Here is a 17,436-nt window from a genome sequence, read left to right as displayed (position 1 = left end):
GCATGAACAAAGTCTTATTAATTATGCTTACACTGTAATACACTCCTTTGGCAACGTATTTCTTATGCTCAATCAATAACTGGATGTTGTTACCAACTTGTGCTGATTTGTTCCTATTATAAAAGAAAATTACCTTGCTAGAGATGCACAGCGCCAGTGACACGTATGAACTAAAGTCTTATTATTATGTTCTGTAAACAACTCTTTGCAACGTTATTTCTTAATGCTCAATAACTGGTTGTTACAACTTGTGCTATTTGTCCATTATAAAAAGAAAGAATACAATTGCTAAGAGATGCACAGTGGGACATATGAAACTCAAAGTTTCGTCAATTAATTATGTTGCTGTAAACACTGTCTTTGGCCAACGTATTCTTATGTTCAATAACTGGTTAGTTACCAATTGTGGCTATTTTGATCCATTATCTAAAAGGAAAATACACTGCTAGGAGTTGCACATGTGACATATGAACAAAGTCTTATTATTAGGTTCTGTAAACACCATCTTTTGCCAACGTATTTCTTAATGATGCTCAATAAACTGGTTGTTTACAAACTTCGTGCTATTTGTCCAATTATAAAAGAAGAAAATACATTGATAGAGATTGCACAGGTGACATATGAACAAAGTCTTATTATTATGTTCTGTAAACAACGTCTTTGCAAACCGTATTTCCTTATGCGCAATAACTGGTTGTTACAACTTGTGCTATTTGTCCCATTATAAAAGAAAATACACTGCTAGAGATGGCACAGTGAGCATATGAATACAAAGTCTTATTTAATTATGTATCCTGTAAAACCACTATTTGCAACGTATTTTCCTTATTGCTCAATAACTGGTTGTTACAACTTGTGCATATTTGTCCATTATTAAAAGTAAAATACATTGCTTAGAGATGCACAGTGACATATGAACAAAGTCTTATTATTATGTTCTGTAAACACTCTTTGCAACGTATTTCTTATGTTCAATAACTGGTTGTTACAACTTGTGCTATTTGTCCATTATAAAAGAAAATACATTGCTAGAGATGCACAGTGACACATATGAACAAAGTCTTATTATTATGTTCTGTAAACACTCTTTGCAACGTATTTCTTATGTTCAATAACTGGTTGTTACAACTTGTGCTATTTGTCCATTATAAAAGAAAATACATTGCTAGAGATGCACAGTGACATATGAACAAAGTCTTATTATTATGTTCTGTAAACACTCTTTGCAACGTATTTCTTATGTTCAATAACTGGTTGTTACAACTTGTGCTATTTGTCCATTATAAAAGAAAATACACTGCTAGAGATGCACAGTGTATTTAACAAGTCAATACATAAACAAAGTCTTCTAATTTCTATTGTTGGTATCAAACGTAGTTTATGACAGTTTTGAAATAAAATTTGTTTAACGGGATAGCAACAAATAAGACACTTTTGTTATTGTATTTCATTTTTAGATTATTTCCGAGAACTGCTTGGTAACAAATGCAGGCAAACTTACCTGATATCTACATTTTTTCATAATTATTATGGAAATGTTTAGTTTAATTTTCCAAACTTCAATAATAATTGTTATATAAAACAAAATGCTTAAAATTTAGCACTATTGTCTGATAATACCTGTAGCTGAGAGAGTCGGTCGTTAATGTCGTCATGAACAGCTGTTAGTTGCTCTGCCAGGTTGGTGAGGCCCTGCTCTCTCAGCTCCACTGTGCTCTGTCGCTCTCTCAGTTGCTCCATCACCTCCACTCTCACTCGCTGCTCTATATCCCGCTCCCACTCCATCCGCTGAGCCTCCTCTTCCTGCCTCACAATCATCCTCTCTTCCTCTATTATCCTGTCATACAAAAATGGTTTCAATGACTTTCAAAGACAGTTTTCAAGTTGAAATAGTTGAACCCTTTAGGTACCTGCCAAATTTAATTTGTTTCAGAGGAATACCAGTGATATCTACCTGTGCACATGGCAGGCCACTGTATAACTTTTACATTATTACCAGTAAGTTCCTTATTTTTGATCAAAATTCATGATTTTTTATCCATATGAGAAGAAATTTTTTAGCAAAACAAATAATAATATTACATGAAACAAAAAACTAAAACGGTATACGTAATGTACTTATCTAAAAATAAAAAAAAATGTTTTTCCATTTTGTCACGGAAAAAAATCCAAAAGGATTCTTGAGCATAAAACTACTTATTTCACTGAATACTATAACTAAAACTGCACACAATCATAAATTTTGAATAATTTTTATTGAGAAACACGTTTTTTGTAACATTTACAAAAATCTCACAATTGCGTAACAGCACAAATAACTATTTTGTTTTGTGTGTATATATAAATATGTATTCTTGTGATGAGATTAGTACTAAAATATGATAAATTTGACTAAAATATAAATAATACAAAAAGTCTAGTAATCTGGATGTTAGTATTTATTGACACTTCTCCAAACAGCCGGATATCCAGACGTTAGTACTCTATCGGTTAAGTATCTGGACAGTGTGACTCCTGATATCACGAACAAAGCGTGTTTACTCACTGCGCCCATTTGTGTTGCATGCGCCGAATGTGTTGTAGCTTCACACCAGCCAGCAAGAGCAAGTTTTCCATCTCCTGACTCCACAACTGGTGGCTACAGCCTACAGAGAGCACGTCCTGGTCCACCTCAGCTCCTCGCATTGCCACTTCCTGGTCCAGCCTGTTATCAAGGTTGTATAACAAGTACTTCTTGTATTACTACTACTACAGTATTTACAAGTTGTTCATTGAAACTACAACAGAACGTGAATAATTTGAACCTCAAGGATCAGTAAAAATTTAATTTATTCACAAATAAAAACTACATAAAGGTGTTAAAAGGGACTGAAAAAAATAATTTTTACTACACATTTGTATAGCAGAAACATATTTTTCTATGCATGGGAACTTTAAAATGACCAAACTGCACTGATCTCAGAATCATTCAACAAATTCACTGCTGTGGACGCACCAGTGCATTTGGTGCATCGTTGACCAATGTTTTGTGGGAGCACAAACACGCAGTTTCAAAGTTTCTACCATTTTACCAGACAGAGGTTAGTGTTTTTGAGGTTATGACTGTGATATTGTTGTTTATCAAGTGTTAGTTGTTTTACTGTGTGCTTAGTTCGTACTTAGATTTAGTGCAGAAACCTAAACTGAGTAATAAGGAACCGAGTCCGATAATGAACGATGCAGCACATGGGAACATCTGTACTTCATATTTAGGTAGCAGTGAAAATGTTAAGACAAGATCACTGATAGGAGTCAACCGCTCATTAGACTATATTATACTGCTGACCTGGATCAAAGTTAACCTTCAATAATTGTTCAACATTCACTTTCAATAGAAAGTATTCTTTCTTATAAACATCATGTGACTGCCGTACTCAGTAGGCCACAGCAATGGCTGTGCTCACAGCTGTAAGAGTCAACTACAGTTTGAGACGATATGCTGCCACATCTACCTATACGAAATTTAGCTCATAAATCATAATCTACGGTTCTAATTTATAATGTTAAAATTATGCAATTTCTATAGTAATTAAAAACTGAATAATTACTAAGATTAAGACACTGCTAGAATTTAAAATTATTACAAATATGAATTAAAGAATAAATGAAGAAGAATGTTAATACATATGATAGATTAACACTTTAATTAGTGATCCTGAAACAAATTCAGGAGTGCCCTACATGTCTGCAGTAATCCTGATAACCGTGCAGGAAGCGTTACGGTGCTAAACAGTTTTCACAATAATGTTTCATGATGAATAACCTCTTACCTGATTACAAATTATATCTAGCGGAATAAATATGAAATATTTTCAAGTAGTTTTCGTCGTTCCCACTAGATTACAGTTTCTCTTCTTTTATTTATTTCTTTCAGACTCAACTGAAGGTATTCAATCGGTTGTTCGAATTAATCAGCTGATTCTATTTCTGTTTGTGTAGTGAATACAAGTTTTAACCTCACTTTTACGTTCCCGGTTGTCCTGATTGCAAATGTTTTGTTGTGTTTACTGTGAGTAAATAAACGTAGGTGTTTGTGTAATTACAGGTAAAGTAGCGCAAGAAAGTCTTACACACAAATTTTTAGCTAAGATGCTCCCCTGAGACTTACTGCTCGGCATATTCCCGCCACCATCCCTGCTACAGATAAGAAGGACAAACCGAGGAGAGCATGTCGGCAAGTAGCAGCGTCAGGACACGACATAGATGTGCCACAATTGCAATGTCCCACTTTGTGTGTCTGAGGAGACTTGAGCACTGTTACTAACTTGCACCTAACCTTTACCTTAGTATATTTATGAGAAAATACTGAATATTTTATCTTATTCAACTATTTTTTAAATATAATTTGTGTGCATAGTTAGATTAATTTCTGTTTAAATACAAGAAAAACTTCAAAAACGTTTAATTGAGTGTTTTTAAAAACACATCTACTGCGTTACTAGTAAACCCAAATCATCTAAAAAAACTAAATCTAATATAAAACAGCTTATTTTTAAGGGCGCTATTACTAAGAAAAAAGCACAAGTCAAAGGATAAAGGAATTTCTCACACATTAAAAAGATACTGCATTGCTTATGAACTAATTTAAAAATTTTGGTTGTACTTCAAATTTTCCAGGATAAATAATATTTTACTGTGTTGCTGAGTTTGCCGTTAATTATGAGTATTTTACCCAGACGAAGTGAGGGTACGGACGACGCAGGTGAATAGACTCTCATGTCCTGACAAATACAACTGGGTAGCTTGTCGGGCCGCTTGTCGTGTGGGAGGCAGACGCAAGGTGTCAAGAATGTCCTCCGTCTCCTGTTGTGAGAAGCGAGGCAGAGAACTGGGTTCCAACCTCCGCTCACGCACAGTCTGTGTTACATAGCTGGAGTACTGAGGCAGACTGTCAAGGATCTGGGCCTAGCATACACATACACTTTATATAGTCAGTAACTATGCAGCGAGCTGGGTTCCAACCTCCGCTAACGCACAGTCTGTGTTACTTAGCTAAAGGCCTAGCACACATACACTTTATGTACTCAGTAACTATGCAGCGAGCTGGGTTCCAACCTCCGCTAACGCACAGTCTGTGTTACTTAGCTAAAGGCCTAGCACACATACACTTTATATAGTCAGTAACTATGCAGCGAGCTGGGTTCCAACCTCCGCTAACGCACAGTCTGTGTTACTTAGCTGGAGTACTGAGACAGACTGTTAAGGATCTGGGCCTAGCATACACATACACTTTATATAGTCAGTAACTATGCAGCGAGCTGGGTTCCAACCTCCGCTAATGCACAGTCAGTGTTACATAGCTGGAGTACTGAGGCAGACTGTCAAGGATCTGGGCCTAGCATACACATACACTTTATATAGTCAGTAACTATGCAGCGAGCTGGGTTCCAACCTCCGCTAACGCACAGTCTGTGTTACATAGCTGGAGTACTGAGGCAGACTGTCAAGGATCTGGGCCTAGCATACACATACACTTTATATAGTCAGTAACTATGCAGCGAGCTGGGTTCCAACCTCCGCTAACGCACAGTCTGTGTTACATAGCTGGAGTACTGAGGCAGACTGTCAAGGATCTGGGCCTAGCATACACATACACTTTATATAGTCAGTAACTATGCAGCGAGCTGGGTTCCAACCTCCGCTAACGCACAGTCTGTGTTACATAGCTGGAGTACTGAGGCAGACTGTCAAGGATCTGGGCCTAGCATACACATACACTTTATATAGTCAGTAACTATGCAGCGAGCTGGGTTCCAACCTCCGCTAATGCACAGTCTGTGTTACATAGCTGGAGTACTGAGGCAGACTGTCAAGGATCTGGGCCTAGCATACACATACACTTTATATAGTCAGTAACTATGCAGCGAGCTGGGTTCCAACCTCCGCTAATGCACAGTCTGTGTTACATAGCTGGAGTACTGAGGCAGACTGTCAAGGATCTGGGCCTAGCATACACATACACTTTATATAGTCAGTAACTATGCAGCGAGCTGGGTTCCAACCTCCGCTAACGCACAGTCTGTGTTACATAGCTGGAGTACTGAGACAGACTGTCAAGGATCTGGGCCTAGCATACACATACACTTTATATAGTCAGTAACTATGCAGCGAGCTGGGTTCCAACCTCCGCTAACGCACAGTCTGTGTTACATAGCTGGAGTACTGAGACAGACTGTCAAGGATCTGGGCCTAGCATACACATACACTTTATATAGTCAGTAACTATGCAGCGAGCTGGGTTCCAACCTCCGCTAACGCACAGTCTGTGTTACATAGCTGGAGTACTGAGGCAGACTGTCAAGGATCTGGGCCTAGCATACACATACACTTTATATAGTCAGTAACTATGCAGCGAGCTGGGTTCCAACCTCCGCTAATGCACAGTCTGTGTTACATAGCTGGAGTACTGAGACAGACTGTTAAGGATCTGGGCCTAGCATACACATACACTTTATATAGTCAGTAACTATGCAGCGAGCTGGGTTCCAACCTCCGCTAACGCACAGTCTGTGTTACATAGCTGGAGTACTGAGACAGACTGTCAAGGATCTGGGCCTAGCATACACATACACTTTATATAGTCAGTAACTATGCAGCGAGCTGGGTTCCAACCTCCGCTAATGCACAGTCTGTGTTACATAGCTGGAGTACTGAGACAGACTGTCAAGGATCTGGGCCTAGCATACACATACACTTTATATAGTCAGTAACTATGCAGCGAGCTGGGTTCCAACCTCCGCTAATGCACAGTCTGTGTTACATAGCTGGAGTACTGAGACAGACTGTCAAGGATCTGGGCCTAGCATACACATACACTTTATATAGTCAGTAACTATGCAGCGAGCTGGGTTCCAACCTCCGCTAATGCACAGTCTGTGTTACATAGCTGGAGTACTGAGACAGACTGTCAAGGATCTGGGCCTAGCATACACATACACTTTATATAGTCAGTAACTATGCAGCGAGCTGGGTTCCACCCTCCGCTAATGCACAGTCTGTGTTACATAGCTGGAGTACTGAGGCAGACTGTCAAGGATCTTGGCCTAGCACACATACACTTTATATAGTCAGTAACTATGCAGCGAGCAGGGTTCCAACCTCCGCTCACGCACAGTCTGTGTTACATAGTTGGAGTACTGAGGCAGACTGTCAAGGATCTTGGCCTAGCACACATACACTTATATAGTCAGCAACTATGCTGCGAGCTGGGTTCCAACCTCTGCTCACGCACAGTCTGTGTCACATAAGTTAGAGTGTCAGTATAAGTTGCAATACATGATACAATAAAGCATGGATGTGAAAGTATTGCTTATTTCTAAAGATGCTTAATTGTTTTATAGTCCTCATTAACTTTTTTTCAGTACACAATTAGAAGAAAACCAATGCAGAAATTAAAATCTTTATAACAAAATGCTTTAATTTGGTTAGTAATGAAAAAATTCACCATGTTTTAAAATAAAAATAACAATAATCATAATACGATAATATCATAAATATATTGAAAAATAGGATTTTATATTTATAGTGGAAATTGGCAATGTGGCTTAAAACAGTAATCATAAGGCTTAATAATTATATAAAAAGTCTTTAAGTGAACAGTTCTCTTTTGTGATTTATATACTTTAACAATATTATTTAGCTGTTCCAAAGATTATTGGTTTTAAGATCATGTTTAAGGTCATTTAAGTTTTCATACTTTAAGAGTAGACAATTCAGTTCACTTGATACTTTTGCGCAGAATTTTGAAAATAATCAAATTCAACTTTATTCGATAATTAAAATGGGTGGGGAGCTCCTAACTGCCAGTCATGGTAGACTGACTCTTACCTCAGAGGCAAACACGGACACAGTATACAGGTAGTCTTCATGAAACAAGAAGTCCACCATCAGTGATGTGTTAAACTTTAAACTCTAAGTCATGGTAGACTGACTCTTACCTCAGAGGCAAACATGGACACAGTATACAGGTAGTCTTCATGAAACAAGTAGTCCACCATCAGTGATGTGTTAAACTTTAAACTCTAAGTCATGGTAGACTGACTCTTACCTCAGAGGCAAACACGGACACAGTATACAGGTAGTCTTCATGAAACAAGTAGTCCACCATCAGTGATGTGTTAAACTTTAAACTCTAAGTCATGGTAGACTGACTCTTACCTCAGAGGCAAACACGGACACAGTATACAGGTAGTCTTCATGAAACAAGTAGTCCACCATCAGTGATGTGTTAAACTTTAAACTCTAAGTCATGGTAGACTGACTCTTACCTCAGAGGCAAACACGGACACAGTATACAGGTAGTCTTCATGAAACAAGTAGTCCACCATCAGTGATGTGTTAAACTTTAAACTCTAAGTCATGGTAGACTGACTCTTACCTCAGAGGCAAACACGGACACAGTATACAGGTAGTCTTCATGAAACAAGTAGTCCACCATCAGTGATGTGTTAAACTTTAAACTCTAAGTCATGGTAGACTGACTCTTACCTCAGAGGCAAACACGGACACAGTATACAGGTAGTCTTCATGAAACAAGTAGTCCACCATCAGTGATGTGTTAAACTTTAAACTCTAAGTCATGGTAGACTGACCCTTACCTCAGAGGCAAACACGGACACAGTATACAGGTAGTCTTCATGAAACAAGTAGTCCACCATCAGTGATGTGTTAAACTTTAAACTCTAAGTCATGGTAGACTGACCCTTACCTCAGAGGCAAACACGGACACAGTATACAGGTAGTCTTCATGAAACAAGTAGTCCACCATCAGTGATGTGTTAAACTTTAAACTCTAAGTCATGGTAGACTGACCCTTACCTCAGAGGCAAACACGGACACAGTATACAGGTAGTCTTCATGAAACAAGTAGTCCACCATCAGTGATGTGTTAAACTTTAAACTCTAAGTCATGGTAGACTGACCCTTACCTCAGAGGCAAACACGGACACAGTATACAGGTAGTCTTCATGAAACAAGTAGTCCACCATCAGTGATGTGTTAAACTTTAAACTCTAAGTCATGGTAGACTGACCCTTACCTCAGAGGCAAACACGGACACAGTATACAGGTAGTCTTCATGAAACAAGTAGTCCACCATCAGTGATGTGTTAAACTTTAAACTCTAAGTCATGGTAGACTGACTCTTACCTCAGAGGCAAACACGGACACAGTATACAGGTAGTCTTCATGAAACAAGTAGTCCACCATCAGTAGATTGATTGCTTGTAGTTTTGGAGAGGTGGCTTCTTTACTCGGTCGTACAGTTTTCCCGTTCTTGTTTGATTCTTCCAAAGCTTTAACCATGAGCTGACGCATGTATGCTCTCAAGTCAGACAGGAGACCCCGACTTTCAAACCTGCAATAGTAAATACTGCTATGTACTCATTGCTCTATCTTGTTGGTCATGGATTTAGACGGAAAAGTAAGAATTTTAGGTCATAGTATTTCTGTATATTTTTGAAATATATTACCTTAGGATATAAAATAAATTCTTAGAAATGTATTAATATTTTTACTAATATAAAATTACATGAACGTAAAACTTAAATTATTAAATTTAGATCCAAGAATTTTTTTAAAGGCATATATTTTCCTTGTTTATGTCCAGAAACCAACGTTCCCCAACAAACAAATTTGAAGATAACAACTTCATCATTCTCTTAAAACTTTGTTGATCCCTCACATTATCGGCTCATTATTTAACATTAGTAATTAACTTCTCTAAAAAGCACTCTAACAATTGCCTTAGAGAAGGGGTGCTCAACCTGGGGGGTCGCGAAAGACTACGTCGGGTGTCACAGAAGGATCACGGATGCTACGTTTTTGTTTAAGAAAGCTTACCAGTTTTACTGGTCAAATCAGGCAGACAGAAGACCAAGTCATCATAGTTCATAAAATCCTAAATTACTTCATAAAATTTCCCACAAGTATCAGCATGGGCTGATCGCGCTCGTTTGCGGGCTTTAAAAAGTGATAACAAATATTATAGTTTTATTTCCTTTTCACGTTACATGTTATTGATTTTACTGTCATACTTTTGTTAGTGGATACATAAATTTAGATTTTATCTTTTATATTTAAAGAGGGAATGCCATAAAATAAAACCACAGCATTTTACAGGATACGAGTCCTATTTATTTGGTGGTGTTGAGCTTTTCATCCCTCCCTCCTCCCAATTACAATTTATGGTTGGGTGTCAACACAAAAAGAGGGTCGTAGGTGCAAAAAGGTTGAGAACCCCTGCTTTAGAGAACTGTTATTATTGGGCAAATTTATCTGTCACACAATCCTTATATGGATGTGGAATCTATTCTTTTGCAAGTGAAAGGTTTTATCTAGTAATTTCTATTTGACAGTCTCATCGGTTTTGGTTGATTTGTAATAATCACCTGTATACATTATGTGATAAGATTTAAATATACAAAATAATACATCATCTGTTGATGAGTTTTTACTTGATTAAAGTTTCTCATAGTGAGAAAATAAACTACACATTTAATATCAAATACAGCAGCATTTTAAATAAAATTTACATCTGTAAATAAGCATCACAAAACCACAAGAAGTCAACATAAATGGTGTTAATTTCTTCATGGTAGACCAGGGTTGAAGTCTGTAGGTACGGGAAGTGGATGGATACTAATTAACTGAAATAATCCAAAACAATGTATGGTTGTGCGGATATCGCATCGTATTGTAAAAATTACAGTAGTTCAGGTTGTTAGATCAACAGTATCGTCTGTACAATACTGGAGAACCAATGGGTCAGTGAGAGATGTAACTTGAGCTGACTGCACTGGCAGCCATCTTGGTTTTAGCCCCATAACAACAATGTAAACTTCAACCACTTTTACTCTCTTATTTTCTGTTAAAGAGCTCTGAGAGATATCTGTATAGGTGACTCAGAAAAAATCTCAGACTTGTTTGTACTTTATTAACTAAGTACACAATAAGTATACAATAAATAAAAACCATCAAAATATGGTTCAATACTTTTTGATCATATCTTTTAAATAAGACATCTCCCATAATCCTATCATAAAAATTGAGGGCTTAAGAGTATTTTAAGTTTATAAAACTTTTCTTATAACTGAATGTCGTTTCACTACAGCCAGCCCTCAGATGGGCTGCTGAAGATGGCGTGTTGTCTTGAGGTACAGACATGTTCCAAAAACTGAGTAAGCTTCGGTTCCAACTGGAAGTTTGTCTCTATTCTATATGATTTTCGGTGATGGGTGAGGAGCCGTCTTCCATGTGTAAAATTGCTTCAGTGCTGAGGAGGATAAAAAATATACAAATATCCACTCATTCTTATGAAAATGAAATGAAATGAAAAATTGTTTATTTAAACAGGCAAAGTTAGGGCCTCATGGCCCTTTCTTACACTTAACCTGTCTGAACAATAATTATTAACAAATATTAACCAAATTAATATTAACACAAATCTACTTTACTAAAGACATTAAATTAAACATTAATCTAAACACTAAAAAGTTATAAATAGGATACTTCTAAAAAAATAAATAAAAATATAGTTATACAATCATAACACAAAATAATATTACAACTTCCTTTTTTAATAAGAACCAAAAACTATTAAGAATATTTTAGAAATAAATAATATATATATGGTGTTTTATCTCACTCACACTCCTCACACACAATGCCAGCACCACACCCACAGACCCCTAGGACGGACCCGCCCCGACCAACTGTTCATGGTACAAACGTCTCACTGCCGCCACAAACCGCCGATCTCCCAATCCAATCATCTTTGATCTCCTTATGCTTGGACGCAATCAAAATACAATCAGAACTTCCTTTCTGTTCACACCTTATTCCTTGTGTTCAGTTTTGTAATGAGTGAATTTGACTTAAGAGTAAAATGTATTCTGTTTATATTTTATGCATGTAAACATTTTTTATGTGTTTCTTTTGAAAACAACTCTTTTGGGAGTGCCGATGACCGAGCGTCTAAGTCGGGACATTAGGCCTGAGTTAGAGATAGCGCAGGTTCAAATTCTGTCTGTGACCTTTGCACTTTTTATCAGTACCATCGACCTTGTACTGTATCGACTCTCCACTTTATTCTGTTTGATAAGTTTCTCGCACAGGCCAATGGCCCATTTGGACGGGCAGAATAAGGCTTAAAAAGGGGATCAGCCTCTCCTTAAAAAAAAAAAAAAAACAAAAAACAAAAAAACATTAATCATTCTTTAAAGATTGATCATAATTATTATCTATTAAATTATTCAAGTACACTATAATATTAACTGAAATTTTGAGTTATGAATTGTTTTAAAATGGTCCTATACAAACTTACCATTTATAGAACTCTTCTTTGACATGTTCTGAGTGTATGCTTGGTGTTTCATTGTCGACATTTGCTTTAGTATCCATTATCTGAAATTACTGACAGACAAGCTCTTGCTATGAATCATAGGCACTGTAAAATTACACAACTAAATTAATAAGTCAAATTATATCTAATATTAAATTAAATAAAGACATGCAAGGACTTTTAACAACAAAACATAATGTAAAAAGTTAAATGCTTCTCAATAACATATTATGTCTTATTGTGCTAAGCTTCTATGTCTGTATTTTTTTTTATTTTAAGACTCAAGACTTGTGAATGACTACTTACAGACATATTTAAATATTTATTATTAATTTTGTATTGATGGAAGTCTAATGTTTAAAACACTAATAAGATATTTTTAGATGTACAAAATGATGCCCATTAATAAAATTTATGAGAACTAAATTTGATCAAATGTACCTATGTACAATAAAAGAACCTAATCTCAAACCTGGAAGTATAAAATTAATCCCTGGCAGTTTCAAGTGCTACAAATCACTAAAAAACAACTGGCTAGGTATTCTTGAGGAAATGTATTATCCTAATTCAAAACTCAAAATGCTTTATTATTGTTTACAATGTAAATGGCATAATAATCATCAGTACCTACATAAAGTAACTAAATATCTTAAAACTAAAAGGTTTTATCAATTAAAAAACAATGGATGCTGTAGTACTCTTTTAGAATTAAAACTTGTTTAACTTATTCCTAAAAGAGTTCAAATTAGTGGCCTCTTTGAACTTTGTGGGCAAGTTGAAAAAAAGCTTGACACAAGAATAAACATGTTTTTCAAAGAAGTATGTCCTATGTTTTGGAAGGGCCAAGAAATTATTTCCTTGAAGGTTATAAGTTGTTTGTTTTATTGGAAACAAGTCTTTATGTTTAAAGGCAAATGTCAAGCATTCCAAAGTGTATAAACTAGGAAAAGTAAGTAAATTATTTCCTCTAAAAACCTTTAAATGATTGAGTTCAGATGAGTTCAAAAATTACACGTATGGCCCTCTTTTGAAGAACAAAGATTCAAGATGTTTTTATTTTATTAGTCATTAAGCAACATAATAAGTTACAATAGACTTCGTCAAACTATTGGGCAGTAATACCTAAAAAATTAACAATTTTAGAACTGGAGACTTATTTTAAAATTAACAGGAACTTTGCAAAAGACGTAAGAACTTACAAAACTAATAACTGGTATAAATAGAGAGTGGTTGTATAACACTATTTAAGAAATAAGAAAGCATTGTAGGGTAAAATATATAAAAACCACAGACTGAACAAAAAACACAAATAACATATACAATTAAAAACGTAACAATAATAAATATTTAAATATGTAAATCATGTGGTTAAAACATAAAATCTCCAAACTATAAAACAAAAGTTAAAACTTAAAACTTGACTAGACAAAATTATAAACTTAAGGAACTAATATCACAGGCCAAATATTCATTCACAGAGTAAAATGCCTTTTCTTTAAGCCATTTGCTTACAACTCGTTTAAACCTATTTATATTTACAATCCATCCTCCTTTTGGTAATTTATTAAATAGTTTTATTTTCATATAGATATGACTACCTTTTGTTTTATCAAGCCTGGTCCTTGGCAGCTCTAACATGTACTTTTTTCTAGTTTTATAAGTATGTATGGTTTTTCTAACAGTATAATTTTGCAGATTTGCTTTCACATCCAGTAAACAATAATATATCTATATAAATAAAAATGAATTTCCGTTCGTTAGTCTCGCTAAAACTCGAGAACGGCTGAACCGATTTGGCTAATTTTGGTCTTGAAATGTTCGTGGAAGTCCAGGGAAGGTTTAAACGATGAGAAAATATAACAAAATTGCAAGGAAAATACTAAAAACGACAATTTCATTTTCCCATACAAACTGTTCTTACCTGTCAAACGTTTAATTGATGTTTATGTATCGATAATTAGTTTAACAGCTGTAACAAATACAAATGACGAAGTGTCTCAGTATCATATGTTTACTTACTACTGTATGCAATTTTGGGTAAAACAGCTGTCGCCATTATAGGATAACATCATTAGTGCAAAACATTAATATCAGATACTGCTTACAATGCCGAGAAGAAAACGACCTAACATATGTCGTCGAAGTAGATCGAATGTGCGGCGAGCTACCTCACGTGCTAATCGCACTAATGACCAGCAAGAGACTGATAATGATAACAGTCGTATTGGTATGGCACATTTCTACAGTAAATCAGAATGAAGTGGATAGACAAAGAATGCAACGAGTTCGGGCACATCGATCACAACAGCAGCGAGCCCGGGAAAAGGAAATTGACCGATTCCGCAAACGCAATGCTCCTGTGAACTTGGAACGAGCAGCATTCTCCTACGATCCAGAAATCGATTATAGTGCCGACAAATACAGTAAATCCAAATAACGCTGAATGTTATTATCTTAGATTGTTATTGGTGAATGTTCGTGGTCCGACATCGTTTCAACAATTGAGAACAGTTGATGGACATCTGTGTGCTACTTACCGTGAGGCGTGTTAACTATTACAGTTACTCGAGGATGATTTACATTGGGATAATACGCTCAAGGATTCCATCATATCTTCACCACATCAAATTCGAATATTGTTTCCGATTATAATATCCACATGTTTCCCTTCCAATCCGGAAGATTTGTGGATGGAATATAGGGATGACATGTCTGAGGATGTGCTACATCGTGTGCGATGTCAAACTTCGAATCCTACACTACTAATTAATGCTGATATTTACAATTAGACATTGATCATGATAGAATATATGTGTTTATTGATGACAAATAAAGTACTGTCGTGTTTGGGCCTGACAGCACCCAATATTTTATGTCGAAGATTTTTGTTACACCATGTGTAACAGTAAAGTATATCTTTATATGTTTACGCATCGCAAAAAAAGACAACAAATATAGTTTACCAGAAAGCTTTAAATTGATTACCTGTATTGATTGCCTTTTGTCCGATATGATAATGATGATAATTTGACAATAAATGTGTTATATTTAATGTATGCAAAAATGTCATTGTTTATCATTTCTGATTCCAGGTGCTGAAACCAACAAAAAAGTCAGCTCTATGAATTTTTATTCATACAGATTCGTGATGTTATTAATGCCGTTGCAAATGCAGAAAATGTGGAAAAAAATTACAATTTTGACGGCCACTTACATTGGAAGCCCGCGCCACCTGCACGAATACGCGCAAGATGCGATGTCGTATGTTAGAAAATATGGCCGTCCAGACCTATTTATTACATTCACCTGTAACCCGCAATGGATGGAAATTAAGAAAGAATTGCTACACGGCCAAACACCAATTGATAGGCATGAAATCACTGCCAGAGTGTTTAAGCAAAAATTAAAATCTTTAATGAATTTCATTATAAAGCATCGTGTGTATGGCCAAGTACGTTGTTGGATGTACTCTGTTGAGTGGGAAAAGCGTGGTCTGCCACATGCGCACATATTAGTTTGGTTAGTTGATAACTTCAGGCCAGAAGACATTGATTCCATAATTTTAGCCGAGATTCCCGATGAGACACTTGACCCAAAATTGCATGCAGTAGTAAGTAAACATATGATACATGGACCTTGCGGAGTTTTCAACAACTCCCCCTGTATGGTCGACGGCAAGTGTTCTAAGCGATACCCTAGAGCATTGATTGCTGAAACCATCTCGGGAAATGATGGTTACCCGTTGTATCGTCGGCAATCAGTTGAGGACGGTGGGCGATCTGTAATTGTGAAGATAAAAGGACAAAATTTTGATGTAGATAATCGTTGGATTGTGCCGTACTCGCCAATATTGTCCAACACTTTTGTAACTCTGTCAAATTGATAAAGTACATATGTAAATATGTTAACAAAGGTAGCGACATGGCCAAGAGGTAAGTGAAACGAAGTTCACCGGGTCAGCTAGTATATATATATATATATATATATATATATATATATATATATATATATAAACAGGGCAACATCATGATATTTAAGTCCCTAAAAGCTTGCAGGCAAGATTCCTTTTCATTAAGATTTTTTATAATTCTTATTGCTTTTTTTTGCCAGACAAACTCTTTATTTGAATGGCAACTATTTCCCCATAAAGTAATTCCATAGACTAAGTGGGAGTGGAAAAAGTTATAGTAGGAGGTTATTAGCATTTCTTCGGTGATGCAGAGTTTCAATTTGCGCAGTAGGAAAATTACTCTCGCCAATTTAGTACAAGACTTTCTATATGGCTTTCCCAGCTTAGTCTACTGTCTAAAAAGATTCTTAATAGTTTAACAGGTTTAAAACATTTGTAAATTACCTTGTCAATTGAAAAAATTATATTTTCTGTTTTGCTATTGTTTACAACAAGCTTGTTAGCCTGATACCACTCAGTTGCTACCTTCATTGCATTTTCTTGTTGTTTTATTAAACCATTAAGTGTACTATGGTGATTTAGAAGAGTAGTATCATCAGCAAACAAAACTGACATACAGGGTAAATTGAAAGGAAAATCATTAACTGCAACAATAAATAAAAAAGGACCTAAAACTGAGCCTTGTGGCACACCAATTTGAATGGTTTTAATGAGAGACGAATTAGAACCCTGAACAACCATTTTGTTTTCTATTTTTCAAATAAGATACCAACAAATTCAACTCACTACCTTGCACACCATAGCAATAAAGTTTACTTATAAGTAACTCATGAAGTATGCTGTCGAAGGCTTTAGACAAATCAATTAAGGTTGCAGATGATGTTGTTTTATATTCAAAATTATGAATAATATTACAAACCAGAGTTTCTACAGCTTTTGTAGTATTCAGTCCTGGTAAAAACCCAAACTGCTCTTTACATAAGAGACCATTTAGCATGAAAAAGTTTTGTAATTGGTTTTTGATACAGTATTCAAATATTTTGCTAAAAATAGGTATTAAAGATATGGGACGATAAATGGAAGGGTTTGTTTTATCACCCTTCTTATAGATAGGAACTACTTTTGCTATTTTTAAACATTGAGGAAA

At 35.8% G+C, this 17,436-nt stretch overlaps 1 protein-coding gene across 3 annotated transcripts in view; it reads right to left on the bottom strand.

Moving 5' to 3' along the window:
• Nucleotides 1-17,436, bottom strand: part of LOC124358054 — an 86,524-nt gene that overhangs the window by 55,886 nt on the left and 13,202 nt on the right. The window contains exons 2-6 of one of the 3 annotated variants that reach the window (XM_046810338.1): nt 12,362-12,484; nt 9,187-9,394; nt 4,712-4,944; nt 2,546-2,704; nt 1,621-1,837 (exon numbers count right to left, since the gene is read on the bottom strand). In XM_046810338.1, coding sequence (XP_046666294.1) covers nt 1,621-1,837; nt 2,546-2,704; nt 4,712-4,944; nt 9,187-9,394; nt 12,362-12,438 — 894 coding nt within the window. In that variant the 5' untranslated portion in view covers nt 12,439-12,484. Of the gene's footprint in view, nt 1-1,620; nt 1,838-2,545; nt 2,705-4,711; nt 4,945-7,866; nt 7,942-8,086; nt 8,162-9,186; nt 9,395-12,361; nt 12,485-17,436 lie in introns of those variants that run through there. The other 2 variants (XM_046810340.1, XM_046810339.1) reach the window with 2 other exon arrangements.

This window comes from Homalodisca vitripennis, chromosome 3 (genome assembly GCF_021130785.1).
Source record: "Homalodisca vitripennis isolate AUS2020 chromosome 3, UT_GWSS_2.1, whole genome shotgun sequence".
Lineage (NCBI taxonomy): Eukaryota > Metazoa > Arthropoda > Insecta > Hemiptera > Cicadellidae > Homalodisca > Homalodisca vitripennis.
The sequence above is the reverse complement of the archived record's forward strand: the minus strand, read 5'-3'. Positions and strand labels throughout refer to the sequence as shown.